Here is a 20820-nt window from a genome sequence, read left to right on the forward strand (position 1 = left end):
CAGAGGGCAGCGCAGATTGTGCTACCCCAGGAATGCGTGCCCATCACTCCGCACAGCTGATTAGGGCCATTGCATAAAATGCTGCAGGGGATAATCTCAGATCTGTCTGGATAACTCTTTGCACGGACACAGAATCAATGAAGCGATTTATCTCCAGGGGCCGAAATGCAAATCTCATTTAGACCTGATTTGCCCCCTCCCATTCAGGCCAAGGAAAATATCGAGCATCTCCCCCATCCCCCTCCAGTCCCCCTGTCCCTCCTGAATTCTAGCTTTGGAATCTGAAGCTGTGTCTATGGGATTCAAGCCCATTGCATATACGGAGATCTGTGTGTCCTTCTCTCAAGCACCCATCTGTAAAATACCAGCCATCCCCCGGGGTAACCTTCCTCCAGCTGTGATCATCTTTACAACTCTTTGTATTATTTAGAATATAGGCACCTACATATCTAGTGTCCATTTTATTTTTGTATTATTTAAAATATAAGCACCTAAAAATGTCATTCCCCCCCCCCCAATAAAATATATATTTAAAACTTAGTTGAAACATCCCACCCCCCATGCTCTAGCCACAACTAATAGTCGCATTATGTTTTCAGTTAATATTAAGGCAAAACTGTCACTTTTCTGGAATTTACATCTTTTGACTAAAACATTGAGAATCACCTATAACTTGCGTTAACCTGGATTGCATGTGTTGCTGTTTTTTGTTTGTTTTGTTTTTTTGTTATGTATCTAAAAGATTTAGCAAGTGACATCCCAATCCGGTTCAGTACAGGCACAGCCAGCACATATTTACTAAACACAGCAATATAAGTACAGTGGTATTAATATCCTATGAAGTGACTGTGCCTCTTGAAGCCGGAAGTTGAGAGGATGTGAAAATGTAAAGCACATGCTCTGGGTCCGGTATTGCTGTATGAGTACAGGTCCTTGAAGGGGACAAACAAGAAAAAATTGATTTTTTGATTAGATGTATATTTGAATATATGCTATTTTACAAAGCTGATACAGATGCAGAAAGATAGGTTCTGCGCTCACTCCCATCACTACTGGGCAGCAGCAAAGACTACAATACACATCAGCCCCAACATATAGTGAAAACCAAAGAAAAACAAGTTACCTGCGCTCTCTCCTTAATCCCTATGTATTTTTTTTTTTAAAAGCTGTAATTGACATAACCATGTTGTTTAACATTTATTAGGTTTTTTTATCCCTCCTTTAGACTCTATTGATGACATCATTAAAAAAAATATCAGGGGGGGCGGAGCCAGCGCCCATGCGAGACGGTCGCATCCTCAGCGAGCTCCGAGCCGCCGTCCGCCTGAGCGTCGGATAAACAGACCCGCTGGGCACAAAATCCGCCGAGCCGAGCTCCACAGGGTCCGGAGACAATGGGGCGCCGCTCCAAGAAACAGCGGGCGGATCCGGGGACCGGTTGCCGAGATATAGGAAGCCTGTTCAGGCAGCCGCAACACCCCGTGCAGCCCAAGATGGCGCCGACCGCGGCCTACTCCACGGCTTCGTCGGAAGCTGAGAGCACACAGGAGGATGATTTCCCTGCCACACTACCAGCCACACTGCCTACACAATCACGGTATGTGGGACTTGGGGATGCTGCCCCCTCAACTAAGGCAGACATTAAAGCCTTATTGCAGGACCTTAAGGCCATGTTTCAAGCCGACATAGCAGTAGTGAGGGAGGATGTCGCCACACTGACCGGCCGTGTCCAGGCAGTGGAAGGGGAGCTAGGGGGCACACATTTGGCACAATCAGCCACAGATGCTGCACTTCATGCTATACAAAAGAAATGTAGCGACATGAGCCAGCGTTTGGCAAGTCTGGAAGACAGGGCTAAAGCCCGCAATATACGGATAAGAGGCATACCCGAATCCATCTCATCAGAGGAACTGCCTCACTATTTACGGCGAATGATGGCCACATTACTACCACCTAGGCAAGTTAAGCAAGCAGCAACTGACAGATGCCACCGTTTACCCAAGGCAGCCAAGGCACCCCCAGAAGCCCCAAGAGACGTGCTCTTACAATTTCAAAGGGACTCTGACAAGATAGCCGTCCTGGAAACTACGAGAGTATCCCCCTCACTGTCTTTTGAGGGCTCGCAGCTGTCCTTTTACAAGGACCTTTCAAGAGCTACCATGCACTGGAGGCAATCACTCCGCTCCACTACAAAGCTTCTGAGAGAGGCTGAAATCCCGTACAGATGGGGCCCGCACCACCTAGTGGCAGAGAAAAACGGCAAGAAGTTCCCACTCTCGCAACTCCAAGACGCTCCTGCCTTCCTTCAAGCATTGGGAGTCTCGACGGGAACCCTACCTCCACGGGACAGAAGCATGCGGGCAGTAGAGGACATTCCTCCATTTGTCCCAAGACGGGCATTGGCGGGGTCGGCGGATCCTCCAGCTTGACACCGTCTGAACGAACAGTTTCTTCATGTCATAACTGACAGTTATAGAATTTATGAAAGTTTTATCTGTTTGTTAAGCTCTATAATTATTTCTCTGGCTCCGTAGGCAAACTTGCTAAGCCGTACCAAAGCCAAACTAACCCCCCTACACATTTATCCCTACTAAAGCCACACACACTAAGCTCATGCCAGCTTTGATTCAAGCGCTTTGGCACACACGTAGCGCAACAAAGATCCTCAAGATGCAACCCGATATCATATAGCGCAGACACGCAGAGGATGTAATGTCAGTTTTATATATTTACAGTTATTTTTATCTCTTCTATATTTACAAGTTGAAAGTTCTTAAGCCTATAACTTCTGCATCTCAAAGCAAAATCTCTAAATATAAAAATTGTGCTTGATGCTGCATGTACCTGTATGTTTCAAATGTCTTTTATGCGTTGGAGGAATGCCTTTGGGGTACCTCGCAACAACCTGTTATCAGCTTATGCACTACAAAAATAAAGAATTAAAAAAAAAAAAAAAAAATATCAGGGTGCTCCCAGTGGTCCATACAGTTAGATTGACTGCTGTATGTAGAATATTTAGGAATCACAGCAACTTACAACAAATCCATCAATATTGATTAAACAAAAATACTATTACTTTACAGAGTAGCAAATATTAATCAGTTCTACAAGATATCGAAAGTTAAAGGCCCACTTATTCTCAATGGACTGGTCTGGGTGCAGTGGCCCTGTAGTGGTAGATACAGCAAAGTTTACATTACCGAGTTAAATACACCCCTAGTGGCTGTCTTCCTTACAGCCACTAGAGGGTGCTGCACGGGCAATTACTGGGTTTGACTTGGTTATGTGACATCTTGAAATGCTAATCATCGGTACACAGTGGGTTTGATGCTTCCCTTTGAGAAGCATTTGATTGGGCACGTGCCACTCTTGCCGCTCATGCACTTCTCATCCCTAATGCGCCTCTGCAGGAAAGATTGGATGAGAAGAGGAAGAGAAGCCAGCATGATGTCGCCTTTCAGCCCTGAAAACAAAGTAAGTATATTTAATTAGCATTTTTTTGTACACAAGGAAGTGGACAGAGGTCGCGGTAAGAGCAGGCAACATATATATTGCTAAAAAAAAAAAAAACTAAACTTATTTTCACAACTATGGGTTCCCTTTAATTTGACAAATGTGATGTGAATGAGTTGTTGATAAATAGAACTGCGACATTTGTGCCAACATGGTCTTAGAGACCCCGATCTATTAATGGCAGCTGATTGCTGGGGCCCTGATATAATCTATAAATTAGATGGGGAGCTAATTCATGTGCTTGGTTTCAGGGTATTGATTTTTGTCCGGGGCAAAATATCACCGGAGTAACGACACACGATCAAGTGGAGCACAGTATCAACCCCCTCCTGTTCCACCTTGGGAGAGACCCCGGGGAGAAGTACCCTATAAGGTTAGTCAAGCCACAATCCACCGCTGGATGCCAGAGCCATGACGGAGTGCTTGTAACCAGTGACAGTGACTGACAGACAGTTTAATCAATCCTTACCCTGAATGCAGGGACTGATGGCTCATTGCAATACAAGGTGACAGTGATGCAGATACAAGCCAGACAGGTAAAGAGGGAGGTGGGGGAGACGGAGGATCTCTGCACACGGATTGTCCCTGGCACATGTGACATGCAACCAGGCCCCGGGTCCCACAGGTCTTCCTGGCATCAGGAATGTGACCTTGGTGTCTTGTAACGCAGCTGCTCCCCGTACCGGAAACTCCAGCAAATCACCAAAGGGGCAATTAGAGTAAATGAAGTGAGCTTTCTGCACACCTGTGCTCGCAGGCCCGGGGGACTGTGCAGGCAGGTTTAAGAATGAGGTGGGGGGGGGGGGGGGGCGTAAGTCAGTAAAATTACTCCCAGAGCAGCCAATCTATTCTCTAAACACAGTATTTTCTGCATTAAAAGCACATTGCTCTTTTACTCCTCCCTGTACCTCGTTGTCTCGTCTTCCCTGCCAGGTGTGTGACTTTGGCCTTTAATGGGTTAATAAAGTGCAAGACCCATGACTGGCTAGACTCTAGTCTAAGACATGTGGGTGGCTGTATTGGCCCGTCTTCTTCTGCAAAGGAAACACATACCCTGAGCAGGTGCATGCATTGTTGACCCTTGCAGTGCAGAGGAGCTTGCTGTCGTTTAACACTCCTTCCTCCTGTTTTGTAGCGTTCTGAGTGCAGAGTACCAGGATGCTGTTATCAGGATTTCCTCTGTGGTTAAGCAGCACAGGGACACAATGATCCCCGGGGAACCTCAGCTCAATGTGTGTGACCTGGCTGTCATGGTGAGTACATTTGTGTCCCCAGATGTCACCGGGACAGCAGTTGTTAAATCATGTCTGCAGAAAGGGCCTACAAGAAAAAACACATACAAACATATTATCATACCTTCGCCTTGTAAAATATAAAAATATGTGCTCATTAGGGCAGGAATAATCAGGGAGAAGAATTTGGGGAACACCTGCTTCTGCAAGTTCTCGGTTCAGGTAGCTGAGCTGGAATTATAATTGATAAGATATTTAGATAATTTTTCCATTTTACATATAATAGCTTCTTCAATAAATCACAGTTTATTGATTAAACCCCATACCTGCTCTTAGAGAGTTTTACTCCAGATCTCTTTAGGTCCAATCATCGCTCATAGTTTCAATGGCCAGAGCTCCTCTTGTGAGCTTTGACTGTCTGTCTGTCCTGCAAGCCAGCAGTCATTTTGAGCAGCTATGTCATTTTACTTTGCAGCAGAGAGAAAGCTAGCTCACAGTCCGTCACAGGAAGCCCATCACATAAAGATTGTGTCCAATTCATTCACACACTATTCTTCCCTTCATTTTTTGTATTTCTTATTTTGTGCACTTGTCCCATACGTCCCTCTAGAACAGAGTTATTCTAATAATAATCCAACACTGAACTACTTAAAGGGAAACTATTGTGCCAGGAAAACAAATTAGTTTTCCTGGCACTATAGATTTCCTCTGTCAAGGCCCCCTCCCGCGACACTGACGGGGTTAATAACCCCTTCGGTCAATTACCTGGGTTCAGTGCGGATGTCCCTCGGCGCTGGCTCAACTCCTTCTACGCAATGGCCGCGCTCGCATTAGGATCTCTCCATAGGAAAACATTATTCAATGCTTTTATATGGGGAAAATCTGACGCTGGAGGTCCTCATGCAGAACGGGAGGACGTCCAGCATCAGGTAATTGACCAAAAGTCCGTTTTAATTCCGGAAGTCCCTCTACTGGCTGTCTGGTAGACAGCCACTAGAGGAGGAGTTAACCCTCAAAGGTAATTATTGCTGTTTATAAAAACTGCAATAGTTACCACTGCAGGGTTAAGGGTGATGGGAGCTGAAGTGGTCTGGGTGCCTACAGTGTCCCTTTAATTCACTCCGCCCAAAACGCTGGAAGTGGCTGGCAAAAGGTCCATGGGAGTTGTGGTGTACTAATAGCTGGAGGTCCAGTATTTATTTCAAGAACATATACAATGTTTCAAAGCTGTAATGACTATAGCTATTTAGTTTAATAGATAGGATATTGAATTCTTATTAATTCTCCCTCCAGTGTGAGCTGCTGTGTTCCTGGAGTATTGTTCAGACAGCAGTCAATCTAACGTAGCTCTGGCCAGGAACTGTGAGATATGTCTGTAGGAGAGGTTGTAGTGATACCGGAGAAACTGACGGAAGCCAAGCACAGAGAGATGGACACAGGTTTCTTCAGGAAGGAAGAGATTCTTTATTGGATCACCGATCGGGACTCAGAGGGACTAGCGTCACCAAAATACAGCAAAGTCTGAGTACTGAATACATAGAGTACATTCCTTATATAGCACTGTAGCTCCTCCCACAATTAACTACACCCACACATACCCTTAACCTATTTAATGAATAGAGTCTAAACTCATCCATCCGGTCTAACCACGTGGCTCATCTGATACAAAGGAGAGGGACGCGTAATTCCAGTTCTTACATTCCTGCACCTGGTCAGTACAGTGATGACAGTATCTTAGCTACGTGTAATTAACCAACTGATACTACAAACACATATACATACATATGCCTTGTGGCAATCTTAGCCTGCTAAACTTGTATTTTACTGGAATTACATCACATTCCCCCCTTTGATGCCTCTGATATTTCACAATTACTTGAGGCATCACTTAACCTTGGTTTGCATATACCTCAGGTTACCATGAACCAGACCAGACTTATCTTATGATGTGAATCTTTTAACACTCATCTTCCTGCATTGGTTCTCCTTGATCTAGAGCCTTATACTTATATATCGCCATTATCTGTGCAGCAGCCTTCCTCTCTGCTATACTTCCTATCAGGCTTTGCACAGACCTAACTACTAAGGGTATAAGACACGGTAGGAGTAGACACAACAGTAAAATCAGTAGGACTCCACCTACCACTGCCTTAAGCCCTCCAAACCACTCATACCAGCTACCAAACCAACTACTTGGATTGTACCCTTTCCATACCTGAGTAGGCACATGCACTAGTTTAACCATATGGCTAGTAAGCTCAGCTATTGCTTGCCCTTCGTCATCTATTTGAAGACAGCAATTACTTAGGTTAAACTTCCCACATACACCTCCCTCTACTGCCAAAAGGTAATCCAAGGCTAATCTATTTTGGTAGACTGCTGTCCTCATCCTGGTGTTATGCTTCGCTAGAAGATTGAGCGCTTGTGAGGTCTCATTAGTAATAATCTCAACCACCGCCTGTAATCTTATAATACGGTTGAGCATATAAATTGGGGTTCTATAACCAAAGGTACCATCTTCTGCCCACGTGGCTGGCCCATAATAATCTATGATACGCTGGGGAGGCCATTCATTATCTTCCCAGGCGCCTATCTCTATGGGTCCCCTTTTCTTCCTATGATTCACATCATACACTTTAACACCTAAAGTCTCACCTGTTTCAATCGGTAACAAGAAGAAGGATGGTTTGAGCATACCCAACACACATGCCCCTTCCCAGTCCTGTGGCAACTCCGAATAGGCTTTCTTACCACAGATCCAGTACAAATTTGCTGGGGCTCTCCAAATAGATGTGATGGATAGATCAAACCACACATCCTTTAAATTGGCATATCTAGCAAACGGGTTAGATGGTTCTGAGACATTTGAAGCCGACCACCAAGTTGTATTCTTTGTATCATCATCATAAGCTTTTTGCCCTAGACAAGTTAATTCTCCTACAGAAGTATTATACATTATTCCTTTCCTTGCTATGCAAACATAACCTATGATGGAGGTCTTTAATCTCCACTCAGATTTACCTCTAACACTCAAATGATAATCGGCTTGTGTAGATATTAGTTGGTCAACTGCCTCAGAACCGGACATTACCTCCTTTGCTTCCCAAGGCCATTGGTCTCCCATGTTAGTACCTCCACACACATAGCAGTTGGTAACATTAAGACTACCGGCAATACTTTCAGCTAGGTCAATGAACAGGTTTTTAGCATTATGGGGGATCTTATTATCTATACTCATCTCTTCGTAAAAGGAATGGTATACTTGATGAGTCTGGGAGGATACCGTATCAGTCTCTATTCCTATAAACAATAATGTCCCAGGATCTAAACCCGTCCCGTATATTTGAAACCCAAATAAATTTCCATACTTATCTAAGAACTTGTCGGGGTTATTAATGAGTATATGGACTGGGTTGCATTCCATAGACTTACAATAAGGGCTAGTCGGCAACTTAGTCACTATCATGTCTTTGTCTACTGTCTGTCCCCAAGTTGCCCACCCCACACAAGACCAATATGGGCAAAAGTTATAATCTCTATTTGGGCATCTAGGACTTACATATTTATTTTTGCTACTGGGACAAATATATTTATCGTTAGACCCATACGTCCTCTCCCATCTAAGATCCCCACATACATTCCACGGCTTTCTACCACTCGATATCGCTTTACACGCATCAAATAGCAGAACACCCGAAGAATGTACGGATTCTAACACCGTTTTATTAATTAGGGTCCCCTGAGGATCTCCATTCCTGAGAGTCAACCAAATTGTACGAGGTTGATACTCCGGACTGAAGCACTTAGGTTCTCCTACTCCTAAATGGCACACACTATAATCTATATTTAAGTATCTACATCTCGATACATCTCCTTTACACTCGTATTGTGAATGCCAAATTAGGGTTTGGGAAATATGGTTACCTGTTCTCGTAGTCTTAATGCATACCTCACAGCTAGGAGTGTCGGTACCTCTACCTTCCTGAATATAAAAACACATATAAATAAACACTATCAAAAGCACATCTTTCGCCGTCATCCTCAGTCTTCGTCCGTGCGATGGCGCCTCAGCTTCCAGGATGTGAGGGGCTGCAGGGAATGGAGTTCTGCTCATCTTCACAGGTGTCCCTTCGAGACTTTCCTGGCTTATACACTATGTGATGGTAAGCGGACAGGCTTTATTATGGCCTTCTCACTCACACCTGTAACAATAAAATTTGTAATCCACAATAATTCCTCGTTACTCCGACTGAGTAGTGCGTTTTAACCGGATCTTGCAGGGATTCTCTGGATCTGCTGTAACTTGCCAAGAATCGACTGCTGCTGGTTTAACCCTGGAGTGATGTATCCACGGAGTCACTTCTGCTACTTTTATTGCTGTAGGGGTAGACAAAAGAACAACATAAGGACCTCTCCACTTGGGCCCTAACGGTACATTATTCCACTCTTTAATCCACACTTGATCTCCTGGATGATAACTATGAACAGGGGGATAAATATTCACAGGTAATCTATCTTGTACCCATTTCTGTACCTCCTCCATAGTCTTACCCAACTCTACAACCTGCTGCCGGGTAATTCCTTCTCCCAACTGACTCAAGTCCCCCCTTAAGTTACCAAGTACGGGAGGTGGTCGCCCATACATGATTTCAAAAGGAGAGAGGCCCATCCTTCTGGTAGGGGTACTGCGGATTCGCAATAAAGCTATGGGTAAGAGAACGTTCCACTTAAGTTGGGTTTCCTGACACATTTTAGCCAACTGGTTCTTTATAGTTCTATTCATTCTCTCTACCTTACCAGAACTCTGGGGTCTATATGCAGTATGAAGCCTCCACTTTATACCAAGCATATGAGTCAGTTGTTGTAGGCACTGATGAACAAAAGCTGGACCATTGTCCGATCCTATAGAACAGGGTAGTCCATATCGGGGTATTATTTCTCGTAGCAGGAATCTCACAACTTCTCCTGCTTTCTCTGTACGAGTAGGACATGCTTCTACCCAGCCTGAATAGGTGCACACAATTACCAGCAGGTAACGATGTCCACCCGATTTAGGCATCACTGTAAAGTCTATTTGTAGATCGGACATGGGGAGTCCCCCCATAAACTGAACTCCTGGTGGCTTTACTGGTCCTTGTCTTGCATTATTCTTAGCACACGTTACACATCTGCGTACAATGGCCTGAGTCAAGATGGACAATCTTGGTATGTAGAAATGTTTCCTGAGAGATTCTTCAGTACTGTCTCTCCCAGAATGTGTCCCGTTGTGATAATTTTGGACAATTTCTACCGCTAGTGATGCTGGAATGACTATTCTTCCATCTTCTAGCTGATACCACTTGTTCTCCAAATACTTTCCCGGTTCAGTCTTTAACCACTCCTCTTCTTGAGCTGTATAAACTGGAGTCCATTGGGACAGTGGAGTTGGTATAAGAGCAGCTATATGCCCCACATACTCCTGTCTTCCTGATTCAGCAGCACGCTTAGCTGCACTATCTGCCATCCGATTTCCCTTGGTTACATCACCATCTCCTCTCAGATGCGCTCGACAATGTATGATACCGACTTCTTTCGGCTCCCACACTGCTTCCAATAGTTGTAGGATTTCGGCTGCGTACTTGATTTCTTTGCCTTCTGAATTCAGTAGTCCTCTTTCTTTATACAAAGCTCCGTGGGCATGAGTGGTTAAAAACGCATACTTAGAGTCCGTATAGATATTTACTCTTAAACCTTCAGCCAATTGTAACGCTCGTGTTAGTGCTATTAATTCTGCCTTTTGTGCTGATGTTCCTTTCGCCAGTGGCCGAGCTTCTATCACCTTGTCTATTGTTGTCACTGCATATCCTGCATAGCGGATCCCTTCTTTCACATAACTACTGCCGTCGGTGTAATATTGAACATCGGGGTTCTGGATGGGAAAATCACGAAGATCTGGTCTACTTGAAAATACTTCATCCATTACTTCCAAACAATCATGTTGACTTTCAGTAGGTTGCGGCAAAAGGGTAGCTGGATTTAAGGTGTTTACAGTCTCTAAATGCACTCTTGGGTTTTCACACAACATTGCTTGATACTTGGTCATACGGCTGTTACTAAACCAATGATTTCCTTTGTAATCCAACAACGTCTGTACTGCATGTGGGACTCGTACATAAAGTTCTTGACCCAGAGTGAGTTTATCGGCTTCAGCTACTAGCAGGGCGGCTGCAGCTACGGCTCTTAGACAAGGTGGAAGTCCGCTGGCCACTGCATCCAATTGTTTAGACATGTAGGCAACAGGTCTTTGCCATGATCCCAAGTACTGTGTCAATACTCCCACAGCCATTCTTCTTTGCTCGTGTACATACAGGTAGAATGGTCGTGTGTGATCAGGTAGACCTAATGCTGGGGCACTCATCAAAGCCTTCTTCACATCTTCAAATGCCGTTTGCTGTTCTTGGGTCCATAGGAAGGGGTCGTGCTCTGTACCTTTGATAGCTGCGTACAGAGGTTTTGCCAGTATCGCATAGCTGGGAATCCATATCCTACAGAAGCCTGCTGCCCCCAAGAATTCTCGCACTTGTCTTCTATTCTTGGGTATTGGTATTTGGCAGACAGCCTCTTTTCTCTCTGGCCCCATAATTCTTTGACCTTCAGAGATATGGAATCCTAGATACTTGACAGTTGGCAAACACAACTGAGCCTTCTTTCTGGACACCTTGTATCCTGCCTTCCAGAGAATATGTAGTAGATCGTGCGTTGCTTGCTGACAGATTTCTTTTGTAACTGCTGCTATCAACAAGTCATCTACATATTGTAACAATACACACTCTCCTGGGATGGACTCGAAATCCAATAGATCTTGACTTAGGGCTGAACCAAATAGGGTAGGTGAATTTTTAAACCCTTGGGGCAGTCTTGTCCAAGTCATTTGGCGTTTTGAGCCCGTTACAGCGTTCTCCCATTGGAAAGCGAAAATACATTGACTTTCTGCGGCAATTCGGAGGCAAAAGAAGGCATCTTTGAGGTCTAAAACTGTGAAGTAAGTAGCCCCGCCCGGAATTAAAGCAAGCAGGTTATATGGATTGGGTACAACTGGATGTATGCTAACAACCGCATCATTGACTGCTCTTAAGTCCTGTACAGGTCGATACTCATCTGTACCGGGCTTTTGAACAGGCAGCAATGGGGTGTTCCAGGGGGAAGTACAGAATTTTAGGATACCATACCGTATGAACTTATCCAGATAGGATTGGATGTTCTTCTTAGCCTTCTGCGGAATGTGATATTGTCTTAGGCTCACTGGATAAACCCCATGTTTCAGTTCAATTTTTATTGGTGGAATATTGCGGGCCAGTCCTGGTGGGTTGTTCTCTGCCCAAACTCCTGGTATGTTAAACAATGTCTCATCACTCCTAGGGTTTTGGCTAGTCAACACTGTATAAAGTCGCCACTCTTCTTCCTTTGGTACGGATAAAGTCATAATACCTGAAGGTCCATTAAACTTTAAGGATGTTGTTCCATTTGGTAGGAACGTAATCTGCGCTTGTAATTTTGATAGCATATCACGTCCCAGCAATTGGACTGGACATTCAGGCATATAAAGGAATTGGTGTTTTACTACGTGGCCTCCCAATGTACAGAGTCGACTTTTAAGAACCGGTTTTTCAGCACTTCTTCCAGTTTAAAAGATCGGTTGTGGTAAAAGGGACATATACGAAGACAGGGTCAGCGTGTGCCATTTGACCTGCGGCATCGATATAAGCTGACCCGGGATTTAAGCGAAGAGGCATCTGATAGTGTCTCAATTGTTGGGCACCGGTCAACTGTCGGGTTTGGATGGGGCTACGTAGGGAAGCGTCAGTCATGGGTTCCGGTCGGGGAGATATAGGGTATGGGGATGTGGGAGGTTGGTTTTGGGAAAAGGTCGTAAATAAAACACTTCGAGCCGAGCTAGATGAAGCTTGACCGGAAGTCTGAAGTGGCGCCAAATCAGGATATTCGTTTCTAATGGGGGTGGATTCTGGTTCCGGAAGGGGAGATTTAGTACGAGGGGGGGTGGATCCTGTACTGGAGGAGGAAGCGGAAGTGGATGAGGGTAATGAGGGAAGGGTTACAGGACTTCCTGTATTTGCGTCACTTCCTCTTACCGGAAAGTAAGGGGGCGGCAAAGGGATCTCGGACTCAGGGGGCGTGTCCAAAATGGGCCTAACACCAGCCCTAGTGGACGAACAAGTCCTAGCTACCATGAGGCGACACTGTTCCTCGTGGCATGTCCGGAGCCATTTTGGCGAGTCATTTACGGCCTGTCTCCAACAATCAATATAAGGAAACTGGCCGTAAAGTTCAGGCCTACCTGATACAGCCACGTGTAAGCGCTGTACCAGAGTTGGATCCAAACTGCCACGTGGCGGCCATGCCGCAACCAAAGTAGGCCACTCCCTAGTACACAAAGTGACCAAACGTACAGGAGACATCTTTACCCCAAAATCACAAACTTTGAATCCCTTTTTAAAATTCTTAACCATACATCCTAAGGGATCCGGAATCGTTGACTGCGACGCACCCATACTTAACAGTGGAACGTCGTCGACAACGATTACTATACACGCGTACTATTCAACAGTCACACCCGTTTCCTCTGGCAACAGCACCACGTGGTATGGTTACCAAGTGAAACGTACACAATAACAATAAACACTCAGGGAATTCCCATACACACACAGCTGCTACACCAGTCACTATATAATCAATATTATGCCCTTTGGCGTAACTACACAGTCACCCACGCTATAATTCTCTATATACGAATTACCCGTCTATAACACACCCCAGTAACATCGTCTTTTACAAATAGCGGTTACAGTACGGTTAGCATAGGTCAAAGCACAAGTTAAGGTCACAATACAATTATTAGTGGTTATGGTGTTAAACATGCAATGGACGACAATGATTAGTACTTATTATACAGTGTCAGTAAATATACAGGGTTATGGTACCGTGCACTATAATACAGCAACACACTATTAACACTCTCGCTAGACGGCTGAGCTCGCGCTATCTAACAAGATATACACTTTACTAAACAATCATTAACACATTTACAATTCCCAACTAAACTATTGGCCAGTACCTTGAATGGACTACCTAAAACTATATACACCCGTTTTGGTTAGCCACACTGCCCAATCACCACATATACATAGCGAGCTAGAGAACCGAATTTACACAGGCGCCTCTTAGTCGCACTATACAACGAGCTAGAGATCCGAATTTACACAGGCGCCTCTTAGTCGTACTATCAAAAGTCTAGTGGGTTCCAAATTTACACGCCTTCCCACTTAGCCCAGATAGGATGAGAACTAGCGAACCGAATTTACACAGGCGCCGCTTAGTCTCCCGGTCCCTCCGACCTAGCGAACGTAATATACACCCTAGAACGCTAGTCTAGACAAGACACCGGTGTCCGGCTAGGGCTATTTACACCAGGACCCCGCCTGACTAACCAAATCAAACGGTCTGACTAAAGAGCGTTCGATCGAGCGGTGCGCCTTCGCTCCTTCCCTCCGACAGAGGGGGCAGATACACAGATTCAAAACCCCTTTGGGCCTACCGCACAATCGGTATACCCCTAGTGGGTCCTGCCGTCTAAAACAGCAGTTGTCTTACCTCCTCGTTCCTGAACCTGAGTTCACACTCATCGACGGGGACACCCCAGCACTTCTCACGTAGAGGCCGATGATCTCCTGGACAACAGACCAGTGGCGCCGAGACGAAGGGAGGTCCACGCAGAAGTTCAGGGGTGCAGCCGTAGAGAACGTGGGCAAAGATAGACCGTCTCACGCCTCTGCCTCTCAGCTACCGTTGAACGATGAGCTTCCCGGCCAATGCACCAAATGATACCGGAGAAACTGACGGAAGCCAAGCACAGAGAGATGGACACAGGTTTCTTCAGGAAGGAAGAGATTCTTTATTGGATCACCGATCGGGACTCAGAGGGACTAGCGTCACCAAAATACAGCAAAGTCTGAGTACTGAATACATAGAGTACATTCCTTATATAGCACTGTAGCTCCTCCCACAATTAACTACACCCACACATACCCTTAACCTATTTAATGAATAGAGTCTAAACTCATCCATCCGGTCTAACCACGTGGCTCATCTGATACAAAGGAGAGGGACGCGTAATTCCAGTTCTTACATTCCTGCACCTGGTCAGTACAGTGATGACAGTATCTTAGCTACGTGTAATTAACCAACTGATACTACAAACACATATACATACATATGCCTTGTGGCAATCTTAGCCTGCTAAACTTGTATTTTACTGGAATTACATCACAGTAGAAGGTAATTAAAATATTCTAAACTTAAGAAGCTATGGCCATTATGACTTTCAAAGTAGTGTATAATAATATATACCATCAAAACAGAATTTATCATGGTAGTCTCCCTTTAAATACTCCAGCTCTAGAACAGTGGTCATTTCTTTGAAGTCCACCACCAGATATCCATACCTGAGCACAGGTGTATGAATAAAAATGGCTGATTCGTAAACTGACATACCTGTATTCAAACATGTCTGTTCTTTCATCTCTGTCTGCCAATTTTGTCTGTCGTTGTCCATGTCTTCTCTAAACTGGCCTATAGCGCCCTCTCCTGGCAATAGCTTTTGCTGCTCCGGCAGTTTTCATATTACGGTAAATGCTGTATTGATTAATGTTCCGTTCTTTGCTATACATTAATATTATAGACGTGGTGATCAATAAAATGTTTACTCACTGGCAAGATGTGGATTTGACATCATGGTCTCCACTTGGGAATCCCTTTTTACTGCACACTGGCCTCCCATTTGTCATTTTAATTACAATGTGAAAAGAGATAAATTATTACTGTGCTGTACGATGGAGCACAGATTGTGTCATGGGTCAAAGTGCTGTCAGATGTTCCCCTTTAACCCTGGGCCGTTTGAAAAAAGATGTCAAGCAGACAGTTAATGATTTTATTTTATAGCTATGCAGTACGCATTCTCCATTCGCATCACTTCTACATCTAGTCATTCTTACACTACGAGAAACCTTATACCACAATGATTGGTCGGCCTGGGCACTCCGAATCTTGTGAACTACACTTCCCATGAGGCTCAGCTAGTTGAATGGTCCACATTACCTGTATTTCCGGATGCTTATTAAAAATACCCCATGCGGAAGCAGCGGTTCATTTTAAGCAGTCCCCTTGTATACATTTTGGATGTGTGTCCCAAAGCAGGTCATGCTTTATCTTGTATAGTTTTTTTTCTTTCTTAATGCTATCTAGATTTTTTTTTTTGTTCTTTCCTAAAATAACGGTATAAATGTAGAGACTTCTTTATCTTAAAGGGAGTGTTAAGATTACAAAATACATCTTTTTTGTATTATAATACATTACTAGAAACACACTAGGCACCATAACCATTTCATATTGTTGAAGTGGTTATGGCGCCTGGAGTTCCCTGCAGCTTTCCCTCTGTTCAGGGTTAAACCTCTTTTAATAATTTTAACACTGATTGATTGAGGATCCCGTGACTGCTAATGCAGAGACTATTTCACTAGATAGGGGACCAGGCTGCTGGTGGCCGGGTACTCTTTTTCAGATTTAAACCTTTTGAAAACCACTAGGTAGAAGAGAGATCAGTGTAATCAAAGGGTGCGTTTGGATTCCCCAACACGACTCTGCTCCATTCCCAATAGTAACGAAGCAGACAAGCGACTGGTGTATCACGTTTCAGTAGAATTGCTACCATTGCATTGTATGGCCACACACCTGGTACCTTCACGTCTAATGCTGCCCTGTTTAGTTACATAATGTGCCAGGTCTATGTGGTGCCAGGCAATGCCATTGAAATAACTCCAGAGAGCGTGTGGAATTGATAGCTGTATGATAAAACCTGCATCTCCGTGTCAAATCTCTCCTAGAATATTTTATCTATTTCTAGAGATTTCGTCTTGCGAAAGATACATTGTAAAAAGTTCAGAAACTCTCACTAGAATTACGCCAGGTCTACATTCTAATACATATTACAGTACACTGAGATCACTAAACATGTATAGCTTTGAGCAAGGAAGGGGTTGGGCAAGGGTTTTCGTAAAAGCATGTGCTGATAGCGTCAACAAGGAGACCTAGGCTTATGGGCTGCCCCAAAAAATACTTCTTAAAAGAGTTGTAGAGTGCGGAACAGCCAAGCAGCAGGGGTGGTAGGAAATATTACATCAGAATGGTTCCATAAATATTCTAAATTCAGAAGAGAACAGCTCTCTTTTCATTTGCCGTTTTTCAAATCTTTTGTTAAAGGTTTTTAAATGGGGCATGTTATAATATTTAAAAAAAAAAAAAAAAAATACAGAATTAATGTAAGACGTTTAATAGTGAACAGAAACAAGATCCGATTTAATGGAAACATCAGGTCTTTGTAAGCTATGGACTTTTAACTCTGTCTGCCTCACTAAGCATGTGAGCTAATCTATCGGACAGATCCACGTGGGCTACAGGCACTCACATGTGGAGATACTGGTTTGTTCTGAGCGGGCTGACTTTGAGACTTATCTTCAAATCATATCTACACAGTATTGGTGAAAAGTGCACACGGTAGTCCATATTTGATGTCCTGCTATGTTAGGGGCACGTAATAGAATGGCTTTACTTCCCCCCAGTTGTATTGATGGTTTTCCTTTGCTCTGACAGAATTGGTCCCCTCCTGGATGTGAGAAGTTGGGAAAATGTCTAACCCCACCGGAGTCTAAGCCCTGGAAGTGTGTCTGGCCTCACTGATTGATGGTCTACATGTGGTCAGGGTGGAGTGAGGACATTGAAGCTCTGTGCTACAGGCAATATATAACCAATGCTATGCTCTCTGAATTCTCCACCAATCAAACTGCAGCTGTAGGGGAGCAAGAAGGACTCCCACAATTCCATGTTTAGAATGTGCAGCGGCATCAAATGCCAGCATTGCTTTGCATCTCACAGATTCTTGGAGGGACACTGGAAATACAGTCATGACTGACGGAAAGGACTGTTGTATGGGCCCGACACCCACGTAAACTGTTACATAATTAAAGAACGGTTATCCATTCCAGCCACTGTACAGCCATTCTGCAGAAGTAAAGAACGGTTCTCCTGTCTGTATTGGTTGCAGTTTTGTCCAGGATGTGGACAACCAGCGTTCTTCTGTATTCTCTTGGGCAGGTTTTTAAATTAAAAAAAAAAGTAATTTAATTTGTAAAAGACTTCTGAACTGAACTCTTGCTTATTTACAATTGTGTAGGATCTCTGTTGCATGTTTATATTTCTATATATCTCAATACAAACGAATATAAGTAGGGTTTGGTTGAAGATGAGACAGGTCATTCAAAAACAGAATATATGAGAACACAGAATTTGGGTAAAAGCTCACTAGATTGCTCTTCAGTTTGTTCTCACTCAGGAAAAACGCACATTATCGTATATGTGCCGTTACAGAGGATCCTATGCTGATCAGATTTGGACTGCCCTTTCGGGAGAGATCAGTCTATGTAAACACTGGCAAGTCCCCTCTGCAAAGGTGAGAATTCAGGACACTAATTTGGGCTGCACTGCACCCGAGAGCACCAGTAGTCCAGACACTATATATAAAAAAAAATTATTTTCATCCTCTTACTTCGCTTTATTAGCACAGCTGAGTGACATTGAAAAGACAGTCCTCAGAGTCACTGGCATGGTCAATCTCAGGACTGCAATTTCAATGACACTTTGCTGCACTAATGAAGCTAGGTGGGGCGTTGAAAATATAAATATTTTCACCTATATTCTATGTACCTGCTGGTGCTATCTCAGGCACAATCCCCATTTTTCTTGCCAGTGCCCCTATTGCCCCCAAATTCGGCAACTTTATTAACAAGAGAAAACTGAAATATCACATTGACATAAGTATTCAAACCCTTTGCGTAACATTTGAAATTTAGTTCAGATGCATCCCATTTTTGTGGATAATCTTTGAGATATTTCTTCAATTTGTTTGAATCCATCAGATTCAGCTGATTGGAGATGATTCAGAAAGGTCTACGTAAGGTCTCATAACTGTAAACGCATATCAGAGCAAAGGAACTGCATGCAGAGCTCAGGATTGTGTCAAGGCACAGATCTAGGGAAAATACAACTAAAGATTTGGTTACATTGACCGTTCCTAAGAACACCGCGATCTCCATAATTTCTTTAATAGAAGAAGTGTCTCCCCGTTTCAGAGGTGGTTTGGATTTGACTTTTTTATAGTAGGGATCTTGGTAATTTGGGATCCTGGATAATATTTGCTAGATCCTTTGGGGACTTTGATTTATGTTGTGAACGTAAGTGTTCCTGCAGCAATATCTAAGCAATAGGTCTTCAACGATCTTTATAACTTGTATTTATTGTGTTTACCACTATTCTTAATAGACCTGTTCACCTTCAACAAATGAATAAAACTCCTGTTAATCTATGCAGGTACGAATCAATCGACCACGTAAATCCCCAGACAGATCAATTAAAGCAGTACTTCTCAACCTGTTACAGACCCCTGAAGTACCCCTGCCTCGAGAAAGTAATTTCTATTGATTTAAATTCCAATAGAAATGTGTAGACAATGATGTAACGGATCGCCTGGTACCCGACTCAGTACCTCCGTTGACGGATGCTCCTAGTGCTTCCCGAGGGCTCCAAGCACTCCACTAGACACCATAACCACCGCAGACCCCACGAACCGCCACAGCCTGCTTGGGGTCTCGGCTTCTTCCTCCTACTCTGGGCCCAAGACCAGGGACCAGCTTCCAGTAGGTAGACCTCTCCTAAATCCAGAGAGCAGGAACAAGCTCTTACAAGAGCTTACTCCGGGGGGTATAGTGATTATAGCAATCCCCAGAGTGTAGGTAATTCTTCAATCCCCTAAACATGAGCCGAAACTTCATGAAGGTACAAGATGATCTGTTTATTGAGCACAAAAGGCCTTTCTTTTATACACATTTCTCCACAAGGTTACCACCCACATGGACCTTGTGGAACACAGGACACAAAATTACAACAGCCAATCAACACAGTATTGTACAGTTAGGCACTCCCAGCTAATGTACACCAACCCTCCCCTCTGCCTGTGATACAATTACCAAACACAATGGGCTAACTTAATTATCACAGGCAGGAAATATACAGTGTGGCGAAACCGACCTCGCCACTGGGCATTGGAGAAGCCTGTTTGCCCGCCTCCTACCTGCTGACTATGGCCCCTGGGTTATTTGGCCCTTCAAGTACAATATTTGGGCATATTGGATTTGTATGGTGCTGCTGCTGGCCCTTTAAAAACCATCTGGGGACATACTGTGGCGTTACTGGGTGGCCACCATTTCATGTATTAGAGGCACATGGTGAGAACAATGGATGAAGCACATGGTGACAACAATGGATGGCAGCCATTTTAACTCACAGACATTGTTGTGACTTTTCTACACGGTGCCATCTCGCCGGTATTTGGTACACAACGACATTGTGCAGTAGTTTTAAACTATACAACAGGGGACACATTATACAGTAATTATTTTTTATATAATCTGTATATGTTCTGCGGAATCTGCATTAAACTGTATCTTCCAAACTACTGAATGGATCTGGGTGAATTTTGGATATGTGGTTCACCCAGATCCCTTGGTTCTGAGGATATACTTTATCTGGGGTTATTGCATGTTTCGGGGTCCCTGTGATATGTTTCATAAAACTGTATTCTTCTGCCTGTGATAATGAGATTACCCATTGTGTTCAGTAATCCTATTACAGGCAGAGGGGAGGATTTTGTGTGGGAGTGTCTGTGTGTATTGTACAGATTGATTGGTTGTTTTGTCCCTCCCTGTGGGCGGTCCTGTATTCTCAACAACTGTAATAAAAACCAGGCTGGGAGTGGCAGCCTCAGTTCCTGCTTAACCCTCAAAGTGAAGTGTCGTCTCATTATTGGGGGAGGATTTATTGTATGCTGTTCCAGTTTGACTGCTAGGAGTGTAAACCTATTCGTATGGTTTTTCCTATTCAACTGTCTACAGCATTCATATGCTTGAGTACT

General features: G+C 44.0%; 1 protein-coding gene across 2 annotated transcripts in view; it reads left to right on the forward strand.

Annotated features, from left to right (window-relative positions):
• The window catches only part of GALNS (galactosamine (N-acetyl)-6-sulfatase), a 33769-nt gene extending 15791 nt beyond the window's left edge, over window positions 1-17978 (forward strand). For both annotated transcript variants that reach the window (XM_063437242.1, XM_063437243.1), the window contains 3 exons: window positions 3765-3886; window positions 4649-4766; window positions 17448-17978. In XM_063437242.1, the coding sequence (XP_063293312.1) occupies window positions 3765-3886; window positions 4649-4766; window positions 17448-17534 (327 nt within the window). In that variant the 3' untranslated portion in view covers window positions 17535-17978. The remainder of the gene's footprint in view (window positions 1-3764; window positions 3887-4648; window positions 4767-17447) is intronic.
• The last annotated feature ends 2842 nt before the right edge of the window (window positions 17979-20820 follow it).

The sequence above is a fragment of the Pelobates fuscus genome, chromosome 12, assembly GCF_036172605.1.
Source record: "Pelobates fuscus isolate aPelFus1 chromosome 12, aPelFus1.pri, whole genome shotgun sequence".
Classification (NCBI taxonomy): domain Eukaryota; kingdom Metazoa; phylum Chordata; class Amphibia; order Anura; family Pelobatidae; genus Pelobates; species Pelobates fuscus.